At 56.4% G+C, this 19514-nt stretch overlaps 1 protein-coding gene across 2 annotated transcripts in view; it reads right to left on the reverse strand.

Moving 5' to 3' along the window:
* CSMD1 (CUB and Sushi multiple domains 1) overlaps positions 1-19514 on the reverse strand; it is a 1035440-nt gene that overhangs the window by 335020 nt on the left and 680906 nt on the right. For both annotated transcript variants that reach the window (XM_036228983.1, XM_036228984.1), the window contains exon 7: positions 1366-1443. In XM_036228983.1, the coding sequence (XP_036084876.1) occupies positions 1366-1443 (78 nt within the window). The remainder of the gene's footprint in view (positions 1-1365; positions 1444-19514) is intronic.

Below are 19514 nucleotides of genomic sequence, written 5' to 3' on the forward strand. Positions count from 1 at the left end.
TACGGAACCGCGTCACGCAGTGTGAAAGCGCCCTGTGTCTGCGGCCACATCCTGGGGGGCGGGGGTCCCCCCCTCCTGTCCAGGGTCGCGGGGCAGAGTCCGTGGGGTACGGCCACACGGGCGTTCAGTGGGGAGCTGACGACGGGGACATTGAGAAAGCGAGGGCAGGCGCCCCGCGGCCTCCCTCTTAGAAGGTTGTCACTGAGGTTCGTCTTTGCTTGTCTTCAGTGTCAGTGGGACCGTCATCGGGGACAAAGCCTCACGCAGAGCCTCGCCAGGTCACGAGGAGGAAGCAGCTGTCTGGCCGCGCCGGCTCCAGACGCCCTTCCCACGGCCTCCGCCGACCCAGCCTCCGGGCAGCGGGGCGACGGGGAACCCACGGAAACTCCGAGATGAGGGGCGCGAGGAAACCCCGAGATGAGGGGCGCGGGGGAGCGGGGAGACCGCAGAGCGGCCACGGCAGGGGGCACCCCCACGGGCCGCCAGTCGCGGGAAGCCCGCAGTGCGTGGGGCAGGGCCACGCCAGAAGGAGAACCGCCCCCCTGGGGCGGCTCGGGGGAGCCGGCAGCCCCGCGTGCAGGGGGCGGGAAACCCCACAGCGGCTGCGGCGGGGTAAGAGCCGTCACTGAGGCGGGAGCCGCTAGCCGGGCCCGGGCAGTGGGGCGAAGCTCCAAGCGCCGCGTCTAGGGGTCGCCGGGCGCTTCTGCGCGCCAGGAGGGGGACAGGGCTGACCCCCAGGGAGCAGCGCAGTGACATGGCCAAGGAGTCACGGCGAGGTGGCCCTTTCGGCTACGCAAGGACGAGGGGCGTCGAGGGGGACACCAGGAAAGCGGGGGGTGGGGGTGCCCTCGAGCCCGCAGCAGCCGCTGCCTGGCACCTGCCCGCCCTGCGGGGGCCCAGCCTGGGGGCCGCCGCCCGATGGGCCCCGCGCTCCGGCTCCCCCGAGAAGGGCGAGGTCGCCCTGAAGCTGTGTGCCCTTTAGGCCACGGCCGAGCAAGGACGTTTAAATAGAAAAATGACAAGACCAGGCTTCTACGCCCCAGAGACCGGTCTGCTGTGTGTGTGTGTGTGGGGGGGGCACAAGGATGGGGGGAGAAACTGGGACCAAGAGAAATCCAGACGGCCCGTGTCCCGCCGCGGCAGCCGACCGGTGAGCGCAGATGTGTGGGGCAGGTTTGAGACGCCTGCAGGCAGCGCGGCCTCCCCGACACCCTTCCCCACGAGGGGAGTCGGGGCGCCTCCTCGTCCCTGCCGTAGGGAGGCAGGACAGCTGGGGAGACGCAAGGGGGAAACGGGTGAGGAGCGACGTCGGGGACCAGACCCCCGAGATCCCGCCCCCCATCTTCCCGCGGAAGCAGGACTTACGGACGGAGTTCTTCGGGCTGCTGTCCTTGCTGGGCAGCATCTTGACTCCTCTCGACTTCAGCTCAATGGCCTTTTTCACTGGAAGACACAGAAGAAAGCCGTGAGCAGGTAAGGACCGAAGGGTCCCCAAACGCGACGGTCATCACAGCGTTTCCGGTCACGCCGGCTTCCCCACCCGCCTCGGAACATGGGGCGCATTCCGCGAGGCCAGCGACCCCAAGCGAGCGACGTCCGAGGCCCCGTGAGTGACAGACGCGGGGCCGCCGGGGCTCGTGGCGCGGGCGCAGGTGCAGCGCCGGGTGCTGAGCCTCCCCCCGGCCCCCCCTGCCCCCCGCGGCACCTGCACCCCGGGGCCCGCTCGCCACCTGCGCGCCGCGGCGACCCCGGAGCGTCTCACCCGCGGCTCCGCTCAACAGATAAAACGAACAGGACCCGGCGCGCTCAGAAAATAAAAGCGAAAGTCGCGAGCGGCCTCGGGGTGAGGTAAAGGTGTCCGAACACTCGGGACCCGCCTGAGAGGCAGGTGAACTCTGCGGCGTCGCCGTCGCCGTGCGAGCTGCGGAGCTGCGTGAAGCGCATCTCCCCGGGGAGACTTTCAGGAAGCGCTGCGGTGGACGACAGGTCCCCCCCTGCCCGGGTCCCCGCCCTGCTGCCAGCCGGCGCTGGCCCGGGCAGCCGCGGGGCCGGAAGGCGACCGGTGCATCCTTGGAGGGTCCCCCCCCCTCACTGCTTCCGCTCCCCGCGGCCCCCTTCCCTCCCTCCAGAGTCCGCCTGCTCCTCCCTCAGCTCCCCGGGCCGCGGAGGCTCCCAGGAGGGCGAGGGGGGCTCCGGACGGGGCTGCAGCACCCCCAGCCCCGCGGGGTCAAAGCTGCGGCTCAAAGCTGCGGGTGGAATCTTCGAGCCATTTATCCTTAACTCTTGGGAAGGATGATAAGTCACTCTTCCCGGCCTTCAGGCTCCATTTTCTCCAGCATGGCTGCCCCGTGTTTGCTCGTTTGCTCTGTTTTGTTTGCCTTTTTCCTTGTCGTTGTAGTTGTCGGTTGTTCCTGTGGAAGGACGCTCGGTGAACACCGACGTTTCGGTCTGAGACAGGCCGGCCGTCCCTGTCCAGGTCATTTCTCAGCAATTCGGGCGTGGGCGCCACTGCCCGACGGCCACGTGCAGGCGGGTGCAGACGCCCCGGCCGCACTTGCCAACGACCGGCACGGAAAACGGGCAGACGCAGCGGCGAGCACACGCAGGGCTGCGACTTCTCGTTTCATTTCCTTTTCCTCAGTTTCCCCCGCTTTTCTTTCTTCTTTTTGCTGTATCGGCTGCTGTCACTGTAATCTGCGGTTCGGTGATGAGGTGAAAACTCACGTTAGGTCATTTGAGAATGCGAGGGGACAGTCTCTACGGTGACATTGCCACGGTTTCCCATCGCTGTGTTTAAAGGGACGACGAGGTAAGGGATGGGTGTCGCCGTTTCCACCGGACGCAGCGCTTCCTGTCCTGCCCAGGAGAATGTCCCTCCCTCCTGTGTCCCAGCTCAGCCCCGGCCCAGCCCCGTCCTAGCCCCTCCCCCAGCCCCCTGCAGCAGGATGTCGGTCCAGGGGGGTCCTTGCCACCAGACCCCCCAGGGAACCGAGTCGGGTCTCCTGCTGCTGCTGGCCCTGGAGCATCTGGAGACGACTCACACCGGGAGCGGGGCCTCGCCCGTAATGGGAGCTCACATCGTTTCAAATAAACAAGATGCGGAACTGTTTCCGATAAACGGTCTGCTGACTGTGGCGACAGAAGCCATCGAGAAACCTCACAGACCGCAGAGGAAATTGTTTCGCGCGTACACGCCAACAGCTGACGAATTCAGAGAACTCGGGGTTTGCATTAAAAGAGTTAAAACTGCCAACTCTGTTGAGTGGACTCGGCATTAACGCAGAGGATTATCATAATTTTAGTCATGCCTCTCCAGGCTAAAACATTCCAGCTAAACGGTACACCAGAAAAACCGCGCTCGCCCCTAGTGGCAGCAATGACCCGTGCTCACTGGTTTAGTTGTTAGTAAAGACCCCGGCAGCAGCCGCGGGAGCCCCGGAGTCCTCTCCTCGCGGGGCTCTGCCCTCCGCGGCCCACCCCACCGCCTCCCGCTTTTCCTCCTAATTTCCTGGTCGCTCTTTGTTCCCCAGGCCGAGCGTCGCCTCGCGATACTTCAGCATTTACTGCAGTCGTTAAACTTTCTATGCAACTCCCTTGGCCACACACCCAATAGAAGCAGCATAATCACCTCATAAAATATCATCCTCATGTTGTTATTAACGAGCAATGATTTTTTAAAGTATCATGCATTTGACACTATGCGAAACACTTTCTATTCATCCCATTATCCCACCACGATGTCAAAAGATTTACGCCATTATTATAATCATTTCCAGGTTACAAAGAGGTTGCGCGTCTTGGCGTGGCAGAGGGTTCCCGGGCTGGCCACGTCTGTGCCCGGAGCTGCTGGCTGTACCGCGAAGCATGCCACCTCCATCACAAAAGACGCCACATATTTTAACTGCGCATTACATTTATTCCATTTAAACTTTTCTTTCCATAAAATTTGTTATTCCATTATATGATGTAAAATATGAATAACTAGAATTAGTAGACATATCTTCTCATAGTACTAATCTTTCAGAATCGGAATGTGATTGACTCTTCAAAAAAAATATCTAAGAAATCTTTTTACCAACTCGTATATTATTTGCTTAAATAGGAGTTCAATGTCTATTAATAACCCTACCATAGCAAAGATACTCAGGTCACGTGGCATTGATAATGTGTGCCTTTTCTACAGATAGGAAAAGGCTTTTATTTATGATTACAAACATTTTGGGGAAACCTGAAGACTATCAAAAAGAAAATAAAAGTGACTTAAACCCATCACCTAGAGCTGACCACGGTTATAATTTTTATGTATTTATTCCCAGCCCTATGTGCATTGCGTATATAAAATAATAGGGATATAGAAGTAGAGACACCTACGATATTTACAGAAAAACAAAACTAAATACATTTGATTAGGTGCTTCTGAGCGTTTTGAACATTTCCCCCATTACATTCCTCATTACGAAGTAGACGAATTTACCCACGTCAGTAGATAAAACACTTCCTGGACCCCGAAAACACGTCGCGTCCCCGTGCGACGGGGCTCCGGCGTCTTCTCGTCCCGCGAACGTGTGTAACACCAACACCCTTGGCCTATACGCGCCGTCAAACCCCAGTTAGTCTCGCGGAACCACGGGCCGGGTTCAGGATTCTCTGCTCCGGGCTCTGAGTTTTGGGGGGCCTGCCCGGCTCCCCTTCCCGCTCGCAGCCGCGGATGTCCTGACTGCAGCCCCGCATCTCAGTGCGTAAAGCCAAACGTGCACTCGCTTGGGAGCTGGAAATGCTGGCTCCTTTAAAATAACGGACATGCGTCTTCGCTTTTTCTTTGGGGTAAACATTCCTACTACTGTCTCAGGGCCTATACATGATTTTACGAGGAATTTATTATTACTACGCTATCTTTGACCTATACATAATCGTTTTCTTTTCTTTACCGAGTGACTTGGCCAACAGCTCCCGTTGCAGACTTGCCCATATTCGGGGATTCCTGCTTTTTTAATGAGATTTTGTGATGTGCTTGGGCCTGGGGAGACACCGACAGCCAGGTTTTAGGAACCAGACTGTCAGAGCCCAAGTCCCTTCCTCAGCCGGAGTCCCGTCCTTGGTCCTGCCGAAGCTCCGTGCTGTCGGTGACCTTTCGCATCTGTGACGTCGCGAAAGTGTATTTCCTGCACTTCGCGGTCGTAGCGCCGAAGTTGCCCCTGACCGGCCATCACGGTCCTCCGATCTAAGGTGACTTGGTGTCCCTCCGACCTTAACGGAAGAACCTCCCCTGTGTGACGCTGTGTGGCGGCGGCGGGGGGTCCGAGGACGCGTCGGGCCCCAGCACGTGGTTGCCGGCTGCTTTCCCCACTGGAAGGGCAGCCGCGGGAAGGGCTTGCCTGGGGGGCAGGCGATGAGCTCCCCAGGCCCCGCCCGTGTGCTCAGCAGATCATTAGACAGTATCGCGCCTTGCGCTGTAAGCTGTCAGAGATAAGAACCCTCGGGATTTAACTGGGCACACACCGGGATTAAAGGATTTTTTACTCAGCCCCGCAGCGCCTTTACTGGGTCACTCCGCAGGAGTTATTTCAGGACATTTCCTCCAAAACGGAGGGAACCTGGAGTGGCCTAGCAACGGCAGCGTGAAACCGAGGAGCAAGAGAACCAGGATGAAAGGGTGAGGCTGCGCCCCTCGGAGTCCACGGTGCTCCCGCCGTCCTGACGCCAGGACGCGGGCCGCCCGGGGGCTGCGCGCGGAGCTGTCCCTGAGGACCCGGGCCTCCGGAGGGAGCATGGCCACCACGCTCCCTGTCCGTGATTCACCGGGCGACGCGATCGCCGACCCCAACTTCCCCAGCTGGGGCTCCGGGGCCCGTCCGGCCCGTCCGGCCCGTGGGGTGCGCCTGCATGCAAGGATGTCGGGTTCAGCCGAGGCAGCCTATCCTGGAGGTCCGAGGTCTGGGCTCCCGTCTCCCTTCTGAGACTTTCCGGAATCTGGGGCCGCACAGCCTGGCTTTCTTCTCATCAACGGATGAGGCTCTGAACGTTAAGGCGCGTCCTCTCCCGCTTTCTCAGCCCCGTTCCGGGCAGGTAACGCAGAACCCAGGGAGGCAGGGGGCATTGACCCCGAGCAGAGGGCCAGCCTCCCCCACCGCCGCTGGTTGGAAGGTGGGCGTGGAGAGATTCAGCTCCGTGTCTCCTGGAGACAGGCGAGCCGGGCATCGCTCGCAGGCGCACCGTCGTCAGGGAGCAGGACGCCCTCGGAACCACGGACACGATGCTCCCGGGCAGAGGCGTCGCTTAGGCCAAACCGCTGCAGAGTCCCCGGCAACGCAGAACACGCTCCAGCCCGCGTGCGGGCCTCAGGGGGCGCCAACTGTGTACTGGCTGCCATGCAGCTCTCCACAGTCTGCTGCGGTCCGAATGTGTCCCCAAAATCCACATGCTGAAGTCCCAGCCCCAAGGTGATGGTGTTAGGAGGCGGGGCCTCTGGGAGGTGAGGGGGGTCGCAAGGGTGGAGCCCCAGGCCTGGAGCAGTGCCCTGGTGACAGGGCCCCAGGGGACTCCTTCGCCTTCCGCCCAGGCTCCCCCCGTGAGGACGCAGCGAGGAGACATTGTCCACGGAGTGGGAAGCCGGTTTCCAGCAGACAGCAAGCCCGCTGGGGCCGTGACCGTGGACTTGCGGCCTCCAGGACTGTGAGAAGTGAGTATTTGTTGCTCATAAGCCTCCGGTCCTCGGAATTTGCCACTCCATCCCGAAGAGCCTGAGACACACACTGGTTTTCCGCTTGTCTAACCCTTGCATCTTTTAATAGGAAAAGCCTCACACTCACTCAGCACGGATTTCGGAGTTCGAGGGGAGATCTAATCATCATTCTGAAACTCATTAGAGATGTCACCTCGGCAGGTTAACGATGTCCCTAGTCCTCAGGTTTCTCCTCTGTTTAATTACCGCGGTATCCCCTGCCTCACCGAGTTGCTGTGGAGATTAACGAGGCAGCAGATAACAGCCCGGAGGCTGCCAGCCACCCGCCCAGGCCTGCGAGGCGCTTGGAGGTGCCAGGTGCAAAGGGCCCTGTCCAGCCGCGACGGCACTGCCCAGCGGGACCGTCCCCTTTCCTCAGCGTCTTCCCTTAAACGTCGCTGTGCACGGGGAGCCGGGAGAGGAACTGAACAACCCGAGTGCAGTTTCTGGAGAATCAGGACCACGGCCTGTCGTCCAAATTTCCGGCCGAGAAACTGACATATGTGTATCACTCGGTAAACTGATACTGTAGCGAACCAATAAAATAACCTATAAATAGAATAAAAAATATTGTAGCAACACTTAAACACCCCACAAAATAATGGGTAGACCATGAGGAAGCAACAGTAAGATTTATCTCAAAGAAACAGCGAATAAGCACATTAATCATTTTAAAGGAGCCAGCGTTTTCCAGCGCCGAGTTAGTGGACGGTTTGCCGGACGCGCTTGGGCGCGGCGCTGGGGGAGGGGCTGCGGTCAGGACGCGGGGCGCGGGCGGTGGGGGGAGGGGCTGCGGTCAGGACGCGGGGCGCGGACGGTGGGGGAGGGGCTGCGGTCAGGACGCGGGGTGCGGGCGGTGGGGGGAGGGTGCTGAGGTGAAAACACCCATTTTGTGCCGGGCTCTGCAGGCTTCTCCGACCAATGTGGCCTCGTCTCGGCAACGCCCAGCACCTCATTCTGCTGGCTCATGAGGGGGGCAGGCACACACTGGGGTGCGTGTGGGGGCGAGCGCACCCCGGGGTGTGTGGGGCGGGGGGGGGGGCGGGCGCGCCCCAGGGTGCGTGTGAGGGCTGTGACTGCGGAGTCTCGGCTCTGAGCACAATGCCGATGGATTCGACGCCCCCCCCCCACGATCGATCAGTTGACAACCCCGCGCCCATCCTCACCGAGCGCCGGGAAGCCCCCGGGAGCCGCGGAGCGCAGACGGGTCCCTCCTCGGCCCCCCGCAGGACACTCCCAGTCCATGGCACGTGAGAGTCTGTTCCAGAAAGTTCCCGTTTCTGAGTTCTAACCGCGTTTTCCGTTTACACCTGCTCCCTCCTTTCCTTCGTTTACCTTATCCCTATTTTGTAAGTGCTGGTAGTTGGCTGTTTCCCCCCAGTGCTTTGAAAAAGCCTCATTAATTTCATGAAACAGTGTATTAAATCAAACCTAATGGCGTGAAAAGGGGACAGAATCGTACATTCTCTACGTGGGAATTATAACGCTTCCCCGAGAATGAAGCATCATAGCCCCGTTTGAGAAATTAATCACGGGGCATTTTCTGAGAGGTGCCGTAGAGGGGAGACAGCTGAGGGCCCAGAACTCACTTAGCAGCTGACGGCTCCTGCTAGAACGCCCTGCTGCTCGCAGGCGGCACAGACAGGGGCACATGCCCCTCTGGCCTCCGCTCCTACCATCGCAAACCCCCCAAACACAGCATGAAGGGGTGGACGCGGCGTCTGCCCGCCCGCAGAGGCCGGTCGGAAACACGACAAACCGCTGCTGTGACATGTCCAAACGCAAATCTACCTCTTCAGGTTTGAGAGGCAAACGCTTGAGGCGAATCATTGAACTTCCATAAAAGCAACACTACCCTGAAAGGGACTGGACTAGTTTGAATCAGCGATGGCCACGGAATCAATACACGAGGCTGCCGATCTCGCCTGAGTGTGGGTCGGCACTGGCCCAGCCTGAGGCAGCCCCGAAACCGCCCTCCACGGAGAGAACCCGCACCTGGGAGGCTTCCTCCACACCCGTTGCCCCCACCTGCCGGCAGGAAGCATCCCCAGAACACGCCGTAGTCGTCCGCCTTAGGGACCGTGGAGTGACAGCAGCCCCCGCGAGCGTGTGGGGCCCAGGCTGCAGTGCCCATCCTGCGACGTGCTCGGGGACGGCCTCTCCCGGGGTCCAGGTCATGAGCGCAGCTCTCCCGGGCCAGGGCTCCCAGGCAGATGGCGCTGAACGTGAAACGCTTCGCCGTGGCCTGTGTTCTGTATAAAGACCTCCCACTGCCCAGGGGCTGCAGCGACCCGGGCGATTCGGGAAACAGGACCTGGCTTTGGTTTCCTGAGTCTGAAAAGCCCCTCGCTAGCTGAGGCCCCCAGGATTTGGCTGTGGGTGGCCGAAGGCAGAGAGACCGGGCCAGAGAGGCAAGGGGGGACGGGCCACCGCAGGGCCGGGAAGCAGATGAGACCGGTTATGTGGGCGTTTCTCACAAAAGCGACGCGCGTGTCTCGGAGTCCCTTCTGGGGCCCTCCTGGGTCACGTGGTCTTCACAGCCACGATGTGACACTCGCTTTTTTAACGTACCAAAGCTGTGGCTGGTAAATTGCTGGAGTCTCAGCATGAGTCAGGCGGTGGCTCTGAACAGCGCCCGCGGTGACTGGACCTCTCGGGACACTTGGGTTCACGCGAGAAAGCCAAGGACGAGGTGACGGGGTGGGTGGATCTCGGCGAACCCCGGCCAGTCGGCGCGCATGGTTTAATGTGGCGCGGGACGAGTCGCGAGGCGCTTGCAAGGCCCGCGCGGGCAGAGCGCATCGCGCTTGTCTCCGGGGAGGCGCCGCGAGTCCTTGATGCAGAGATGGCGACACCTGCTCTTCTCCGCTGTCCCCTGAGGGGCTGCCACACGCCGATGAAGGTGCAGGTTTGTGTTGCTGCCTCTGACCACAAACGAATGGCCACGCACTTAGGGTGGCCACTTACTGTCCCTTGACTCTGAAGGTCAGCAGCAGTCAGGGGCAGCTCGCCTGGCTTCCGAGCCCTGGGTCCATTGTCGGGTCGGAGGACTCGGCCACGCTGGCTTCTCACCCGGGGGCCTCTGGAGGAGTCCGCTTCCGGCCTCAGTCGGGTCGTCGGCGAGTCCCGATTGCTGGGGTTGCCAGACAGAGGCTCCCACCTTCTTGCTGGCTGCTGACCTGCGTGACCCTCAGCACCTCGAGGCCACCCACCACTCCTGCTTGTGGCCCCATCGGTCTTCAGTGCAGTGGGGACTGTCCCTCGTGCTGTGTCTCTCACTCGGAAATGAGGTTCTTAGCCCAATGTGACAACATGTTCAAAAACAACACGATTTACACTCTGCCGGGAAATGAGGGCCCCGTGCTAGAGGCGGCGAGAGAAAGCACTTCCAGCCACTACGACAGAACAACTTACTGCTTCAAAATGGCGATTCTTACCAAGGGTCACTCTTTTATCTTTTTAATGTAAAAAAATATTTTGAACGTAAACAAAATTACAGATAATAGCACACTAAATTCACATTACCCATCGCTCGTTTGCAGCAATCACCGACTCACAGCTCTTCTTCTCTATGACCTCTGTCTCTACAAACTCCCCTCCCAACCCGGTTCACTTGGAAGCAAGTCTCAGACCACAATGCCGCAGATCCGCAAACGCTCAAGCTTCCATCTCTAAAAATATAAGCGGTTTTTAGCAGCAGTGACCACGACAGCATTATCACATGCAAACAGACTCACGATAATCCCTTAACATCAGGAAATATCCAGTCAGAATTCAAATTTCCCTAATTATCTCATTTCCAAAAATAATCCAATTATCCGTATAGGATTCAAATAAGGTGTAGATATTATAACTAGTTGATAACGTCTTTGAAGTGTCTTTAAAAATTGTATTTCTTTCCATTTCTTCCCTGTCCCATCTACCCTATAATTTATTTATTTATCAAATGAGCTCGGTGTTTTGTAGAGATTCCCACGTGTAGGTTTTGCTAATCATATGACCATGGAGGTCTTTCGTGTTTTCCTCTGTCTTTTGAATGTCCTGTAAATTGTCAGTCAGATGAAGCGTAGATAAGATCCAGGTTTGATTTTTCTGGCACGGATTCCGCATAGGCATGTCTTGCACAGAATGCAGGGTTTGTCATTCTTTTTGGAGGTTCCAGGAGCTACCGACAGCCATTACCCAGGTCTGCTGCTTCATTAGAGGCTATAAAATGGTAATATTTTTTTTTTTCCTCTCAACCAGGCCAGACATTATCACAACTAGATTCACTTTTGCAAAATACCGTGTTGGGTTTATGACTATGAGCTTGGGAGTTGGACGGATCGATATTAAGTTTGGGTTCTGCCACTTAATAACTGTGGGTCCTTAGGCAAATCACTTAAACGTCAGTTACTCTCCGTAGTCTATCCTGAAATGGTATAATATTCCTATCAACTTCCACAGGCGGCTGTGAGCACTCCAAGAGATAATGAGTTCAGGTCATTTTTGTTCCATTAAACGTTGATGATGGTGAGGGCAGGGTTTGCCACCTCCAAATGTGCTCTTTTTTGAATATTGATTATTTTGTCGGTCATTTTTAAGAAACAGAAGACTCGGGCTTATCCCTTGAATGCCTCCCTAACTGCCTAAAAGAATTCAGACAGAGGACCTGGTCTAGGAAGGGACCTAGCATCACAGAGGACAACAGGTGCAGTCACGTGACGGGCAGGCAGGGGTCCCGCGAGGCCCCTTCGATCTAAGTCCTCCGCGTCCCACTGTGACAGGTGGCCCAGCTCACACCTGCTTGCCAAACACGAGCCTCCCTGTCTCCGTGGGAACTGCCGTCTTCCCTCTGAAGTCCCAAACCACAGCCCCCCTTCCCTCAGCTCCCCGTGACATGGAAGCCTTCGCGGCCTGATTGACCGTGGGGCAGGGGGCATGCTCTCGTCGACCCCTACGTGCTAATAATATACTTTGGTTTTCGCCTATGAGCCCGTCCCATGTCAGCTGGGTTATTAGTCCAGTCAGAAGAACTAGTAGGGCAAAGAGGGGACAATCGCCCCCCGACGGTGCTGAAGGGAGGGCCTGGACCCTCACGGCTCTTAGGGAAAGGTCCGGGGAAGCCCAAGTCAGGGAATCGCGAAAGCGGAAGGAGACACACCTGGGCATCTGGGCCTCCACCCACCTGGGCTGGGCTTCCCTCTAGGGAGCCGTGTAGACTGAATGTCTTGGGGGTCACAGGTGAAGACACTGACCCGCCAGATCCTCCCCGTCCTCTGTTGGGGGGACGTCCATTTCCAGAACTTCCAGGCTGCTCCGTGCTGAGAAGGCTCCCACGCTGAGAGGCAGCCGGTGCAGGAGACCCAGGAGGGGCCCGTCAGGTCCAGGACCACTGGCCTTGGCTGCAGTGACGTTCAGAGCTAGGCTGGGGCATGTGTAGTACTCCTCATGGTTCCTGGAGGCTCGGAGAGGCTACATCAAGCTTTGCTACTATGGTGGTTTGTGTATAAAGGGGTTTGGAACATGCCACCCCAAAATATGCTCCTGTGGCATGTTGATTACTTTAAGCCGAAGGCCCGTGAAAAGCATCAGATGCAGGACAGCTGAGTGAGGAGGGCAGGATGCACAGCCTCGGAACGTGTTCCAGATGCTGCCAGTCCACGCGGAACCCCCTGTTTTAAGGACGTTGAATGAGCTTTCTTTCCTGGGAGCAGCAGAACAAGCTAGGTACCACCAGAGAAGGGGGACCTGGGAGCCGAGAGCTCCCAGCAGACGACCCGGGCAGGCGCTGAGTCAGGCGGAGGTGCCGTGGGGACAGGAGTCTCCCGGAGAAGACGACATCTGTCTATTCAGCACTTGCCCAGCGCTGCGACCCAGGGCAAAGCCCCGGCAGGACACGCACTCTGTGGGAACCCTTAAAACCTCTCTTTCTGCTGGAAAACAATCGAGCAACCAATCATTCAACCTTGGGCCTCTCGGTCAGTAAACCGATGAGCCTGCCTTGCCAAGGACGTTCCCAGCTGTCTCTCTTCGTGAAATTACAGACAAGTTATACCAACCGAGTCGTTCCTCGGGATGGCAGTTTAACCAAGAAAACAAAGAGCTCAGCCCAGCAGCGACGAGTGGGAACCATTCACAAAGAATCTGTGCGTCTCCCATGGGAGACGCTGCCCCTGCGCTCGGCCGCCCGCGTCTTCAAGGCCATTTCGTCAGACCTCCGCTTCGAGCAACGTTAGAACCGAGTTAATTGTTTAAAAAGACGGAACGAAAAGAGAACCTTCAAGAACGAAACCTGAGAAGGCAAATGCTCGGCGTCAGGCGGCAGGGGTTTTAAGAGCTGTCGCATGCTTGCGGAACCACCTTGCCTCGTCCCAGATGTCTGTCGATAGAGGAATCGATGTCACTTTGAAATGTGCTGTGAAGCTGGTGAAGGTGTGACAGGGTTTCCGTTGCGACGCGCAGTCTGGTTGGGGCGGGAGAGAGCTGCTCGAACCTGTTCTTGGTGCGGGGCATGACTGTCCGCGCGTGTGAGCGCGTGTGCGGACACACGTGCATGTAGGGCTTCCGACGGGGAGCGAGCTCGGAAACACGAACGGGCTGTTTCAAAGGGTGAAGGATTTTAGAAGCGATCTTGTTATCATTCGGTTCTAATGTACTAAATTAATAGTTAACGAACACTTCATCATTGAAGGCTGCCGCGCCGCCGGCGGACGAGCTCCAGCCCGGGCGGCCGCGCACGGCTCCGATGCATCACCACCTCCCGCGTCTCCCCGGGGTCTCCGCTCACCTGCCCTCTCTCGCTGACGCTCCGCAGACCGGCGGCGGCTGTGGGGCGGCTTGCTAGAGGAGCAGGTGTGCCTCCGCCTGGAAACGTCGGCTCCACCGCTCGATGGAAACGTTTCCTGCTGCGTCCCGGGTGACGCTGTGGGTGCTGCTTTTGGGATCGGGGCTCACAGCATGCGGTGGGGAGCAGGGGGGTGGGTTGCAATGGGGGGAGCACGAAGCAAACGTCACGATCACGCGCCGCCCTGGCTGCCGCCCTCAAACCCGTCTGGAAGCAGCTGCTGCAAAGCAACGATGAGCTGACTTCAGCATCTGCCACCTTCCCGGTCGAGGCGCCTCAGCCACTGGGCTGAGCCCTGCAGAGCAACCTCCCTTCTCGTCCTAAGAAGCCCCCCGGTGGCGTGGGACATGGGGGAAGAAAGGAAATTAGGGTTTCGCTTCTTGGAATCGGCGGTTTGGGTCCAAACGTGACAGAAATAAGAAAATCCAGAAGCAGCTACCTCCGCGCATACGCCATGTGCTCGGGCGGCTCTCGTCCACCAGCGGCGTCCCCGCCCTCGGCGTATTTGTGGCTCAGGTCGCCCTCGAATGGGGCATATGTTATTGACAAGGGCCCCAGGTCCCTTAAATTTTCTGCCTGAGTTGGGTATAGAGTGGCCTCCATCACTCAAGAAGGGGCCCATGCTTGACTTGTACATCCGAATTAACCAGCAACCTTTAAAAGATACGGATTCTGTCAACGTTGACTCAGAACCACCAGTCTTGGGATTTGATTCCAGAACCATCTAGAAATCATTGACAGGGGTATTAATTTTGTGTGTCAATGTGACTGGCCCCAGGGAGGCACAGTGGCCAGTGAAACGTCATGTCTGGAAGGGTTCAGCGTGAGAGCGGGTAGACCGAGGAGAGAAAGCGCCCTCACCCAAGCCGGGGTGTGGCCAGCCCCGGTGGCCCGCGGGAGAGCCACAGAGGGCAGGGGTTGCCGCTGTTTTTTCCCGGCCGCGAAGCCCCCCTGCCTGAGCCCCTGTCCGCCTGGCCAGCCGGGTTCCCTAGGCCTCCGCAGGGTGTGGCTGAGGATGCTGACACGGTCTGCCACACGCCGCTGGCTTCAAAGTCACATCCCCACCGACTCATGGTGACCGAGCAAAGGTCTTGACCTTGACCTTGACCTTGCCTCAGGTCCCCGTCTGCAGTGGCGACCACAGACACAGCTCTGCTCCGCGAGGCGCCCGCAGAGACGCACGGGCACGCGGCGGGGGCGGGGCCCTGCGGGCTGTGTGACACGGGCGCCCAGACGGCCCCACCCGGGACCCGATCCGTGGATGGCGAGCAGCGTACGCCTGTCGTGAACCGGCCAGCTGTGCCTGCAAAGCACTGTGGGTGAACCTAGCAGCTCCGTTAAGCGATATAGCGCGGTGGTCACGTGTTAAATCTTCCCCGGACAATTGCATTTCTTTGACCGGGTGCGAAGGACATTGGCCACCTTCCCCGCCAGCGGTGGTCGCCTAAAGCAGTCGTCGCGGATCGTCCTGCTCTGTAGAGACGAGCCGGTTAGCAGGAGCGGCCGGCGTGCATCCGGCCGGGTGAGCCGCCTCGGTTTCTCGTTCAGGAGGAAAACAGATCGGCTTCGTGTCAGACTTATTTTCCTCACCCGACCTTCGGAATCTCACTCCTCTGAGAACGTTTTAGTTTTTTAGTTTCTAGAATTCTTTGAGTTCCAAAGAAGTTGGAATGATTTTAGGACAGAAGGGCGGCACTCGACCATGTTCTTAAATGTCGCCGTTTCGTGGCCGGCCGTGGACAGACGGTTCCAGCACCTCTCCCGCCTGCTAGATCCCGCAGGCCTCCGCCGCCGGGCGCCCTGCGTGCGGCCGGGAGTTTCCCGCTGAGTCCATTCGGGATGCTGTGACAGGAAGCGCCTCGCGGCTCATCAGCTCCGCCTAAGTGCGCTGCACGCCTCGGCCACCTCTTCACGCCGTCCAGGAAAATCGATCGCCGTTTTTTTCTCCCCAGGTCACTGACTTCTGAATTCAGGCGGTGATATTTAATTAAAGATTCTCTGCCCGCATCGAGCGGCTATGTTGGCGTGAGGTCATTTGAAATCGAAGGAGAGAATCGAAAATAGCCGAGCTGGTGGTCTCTAACGCGACAGAAATGTCCACTTACTGTGAGGGCCGCCTTCAGTTAACCTTCGCAAAGAGAGTTTCCTCCCACCCTGACTTGCTGTTTAACACTATAGGTAGATGACTGTCGAGGGAAATTTTTATAAGAAACAACTAAATTATGTGCAAGAGATTGCAGTAGTACATTGTGACAAATTAACGAAGCGAGGTGAACCCTGTCTCCCTTGCTGGTGTTTGTAGGTTTGAAACATTAAAGTAAATGGCTGCTACGGCCTCGTTCCATTACCATTATGCAGACTCCGATACACGGATTGATCTGTTAAACAGATTTAGTGGACGTGTCTAAGGAAATATTAGCTCTTTTGTCCTCCAAGTTCAATAAATATAGAAACAAATTTGATGAAGTCATGAATTTTACACTGCTTGAAAAACAAGAGGGCGTTTAGGGCAGTGCGGCCTCTCCGCGCGGCACTGTTCGGGGACACACGTGTCCTCAGACACTTCTCCGAACCCACAAAGCAGACGCCACCAAGAGCGGGCCCCAGTGCGAACGGCGGACTTTGGGTGATAACGCCTCAGTGCAGGTTTGTCGGCTGGAACGAGGTGCCCCCTGGCGGGGATGTGGGTGGTGGGGGAGGCCGTGCGTCAGCGGGGGGCGGACACGGGAACTCCTCGTACCTGCCTCTCAAACGGGCTGTGGCCCTAAAACGACTCTAAAATAACAACGCATGAGAGAGAGAGAGAGAGAGAGAGAGAGAGAGAGAGAGAGAGAGAAAGAAGAAGGAGGAGGAGGAGGAGGAGGAGGAGGAGGAAGAGCGAGCGTCATGTCACACCAGCAGCAACGAGGAGCACGAGGTGTCGAGATGGGTCCCGAGGCATCGTACGCTACTCATGCCCACGGCCCGGCTGTGCTAACTATAGCCGTGTGATTGCCATGAAATATGCATGTGGCTATCAAAGTCTTATGTGTTAAATGTGTTGACATATTACATGAAGCTAAGACCCCGAGCTAATGCATCATTTAAATTTAAATCTCGATCGTGACGATCGGAAAGGCAAGAACTGGACCCCCGCCGAGGGTGCCTGGGTGCGCCCCCCCGGGGACGTCTCCGGGACGTCACGGAGCGTGGCAAAGCGGCCCGCGGCAATGCGACGGCCCAGAGCACCAACAACGAGCCCTGGCAACGCGCAGGGCGTCCCGCGAATCCCAACGAAGATGCGGAAGATGAGGCATGCGGTCCTCGGTCCTAACCCCGCGACGGCTCCATCAGGCAGCATCAGACTGGGCAATCTCTGAGAACGGGAGGGCGGGCTAAAGCCCCCTGTGTGTGCGGGATCCACGATGCCTTTTTTCTCTCTACTGAGAACAGATATTGGTAAGGGACCCTTATTCCTTGAAATTTTACACTAATATTTCGTGTGCTAAAACCCTGCAAAGCCTTGGTGACCTCGCCTCTGCCCTTGGCTACTGGACGTACCAGCACGCACAAAGACATGTTCGAGCTTGTTAAGACTAGCCATGTCCTTACGTGCATTTTATCCGAATGTGATCTTGTCTTACATGTTTACGTCCGCCAACCTGGGTTTAATCTCAGAGTAGTGGGGGCTTACTCTGCAAAGTTACTTTTTTATGAAGATCGAGTTGATTTTAAGTTCTTTCTCCAGCTCTGCGGGGGCGGGACAACACGTAAAAATCGCATGTGTTTAAGTGGTACGACACGACCTGATACACGCGCCCACCGCGAAGCGATCGCCGCACTCGCGCTGAGCAACACGGCGCCTCACGGCCGCTTTCCTTCGCGGTGAGACGCGTGGCGTCCACAGACTTAGCGAGGTTCGCGCCGGACGCCAGCTCTCCAGCGCTCACTCATAACTGAAGGCTTGCACCCTTCGATCCGTGTGTCCCCAGTGCACCCGCCGGCCTCCGGCCGCCGCCACCCCACGCCCCATCACCACGACTGTGACTTAGTGCTTGTTTGTTTTTCTGGATTCCACGGGCAATGGCTGCTGGTGGTGGTAGCGCCCCCTGCAGACCACTCGGCTCTGCCAGGGTCCCCAGCCGTCTGGGTGGGCCCTTCCCGCAACGCCCCGAAGCCTGAGAGGCCGGGCGGTCACCTGCTGTCCCCACCCTGCAGCAGGACACGTCACACCGTGCGCGGCCGCCCAGGAGGGCTGAGACCCTGCAGGCCAGTGACTCCTCCCCCCCATCCTCCCCCGGGGTCATTCTCAGGTATGGGCTCCACGGCGTTCCTGAAGCTTCTCACCGGGACCCCGTACTCTCCCGGAGCTACCTTTGCTCTGGGTAGTTGTCGAGCACAGCGGTCCCAAACCTCTGCGGCACCGGGGACCGGTGCTCCTATGAGCATCCACCGCCTAAGGACCTGAGGTGGAGCCAAGGCGGCGCGGCCAAAGACTCGTCATTGTTTAAAGTGAGTCAATTTCTATAGGAACAAAGAAGTTAATATTGTTTCTTTAATATAACTAGAGAAAGAAAATTTTTATGGATGTTCTATGAGTTTGGGTTTGTTATTTGTAATTTTGAATACCTGTCATTTAAACTCTTAACTAGTTGAAATGCACAAAGATCTTTATCTACTCATTTTTTTTGAATACCTATTGCTGAAAAAATTATATGAACATGCAAAATTATAAGCTTTCTGCCTAGAACTAATCAAATTAAAATTAGCTAATGAAATAAGACTGAAAGTATAATCATCTGAGTGAAAACTTCATTTCACAAGAAACGACTTTGAAAATAGAATTTCCTAGGCAAAAAAAAAAAAATTGCAAATACTGTAAGAGATTTGAAATACAGAAAAGACTCAGAAAAATGCAATAGGTATTAGGTTATGCTCCACATTTAGCAAAAAAAAAAAAAAAAAAAAAAAGCAGTAGATTTTATAACCAGTTAAGATCAAGGGGTGCAAAGTTAAAATATTTTCAATATTTTTAGCAAAAAAATAATATATGATGCAGACACTTTACATTAGGGACAATTCAGAAAAGTGGGTACGATGAAGGATCTCAGAAGGTAAATAAAGCTGACTGCTGTCTGTAAGCAACGATGTCATTTTCTCTAAAAGCTAGAGAAACGTGACTGCGAGAACTCTAGACCCATAATTAAAATCCTCTCAGATTCCTCTGGGTGTCATTGAAGGAAGCAACGAAATACGAAAAAAATTGCAGAAAATAGGATGCATACAAAATGCTCCTTTCACAGTGAAAAAATGCAACAATTTCACTGAATTTAAATTTTATGTGACTTTAGTTCTCCACAGTCACTTTTTCAAAAGCTCCAAATAATGGTTTTGATTATTTCAATAGAGTGCTTGCTTCACGCGCAGGTCGTGAATTTTCTGTCAGCTATTAAAATTGTAATCCAAGGGGGGCTTTCCAAGAAATATTTACATGGGGACATTTTAAAAATACATTTGTCATCCTAATAAAAGCAATGACCCTAAGATCGCCGACTCTGTGACAAGGATGTAACTTGTGGACACATGAGCCCAGTGAGCCTCCTTCAGCACTCAGGTCACAGTGGGTGGGCACCCCTGAATCCGGGGGCAGACATTTTTTTTATCCACACTGAGTTCTAAAAGTTGGCTGTGTTGAAGCTCTTTTACTTTTATAAAAAAGAAATGACAAAAATATTTTGGTCTTATATATTGACATAATATCCCGAGTGTAACATCCTTCCACACCACTGCGAACTATTTTTTAGGATGGGAGCTGGTCCGCAAGTGGCCGAGAGGTCATACTTCTCACCAGCTGCCCAGTGGCCCCATGTCTCCTGGGGGCTTAAGCTCAGTCTTAATCAGAGCACCAAAGGCTGGTTCGAGGTCATCTTGTGAATTAAAAAGGGAAAAAGTAGTCCATAGTTGCTCAATGTTTGTCTCTTTCATGGA

This window comes from Rousettus aegyptiacus, unplaced genomic scaffold, assembly GCF_014176215.1.
Source record: "Rousettus aegyptiacus isolate mRouAeg1 unplaced genomic scaffold, mRouAeg1.p scaffold_m13_p_11, whole genome shotgun sequence".
Taxonomy (NCBI): Eukaryota; Metazoa; Chordata; class Mammalia; order Chiroptera; family Pteropodidae; genus Rousettus; species Rousettus aegyptiacus.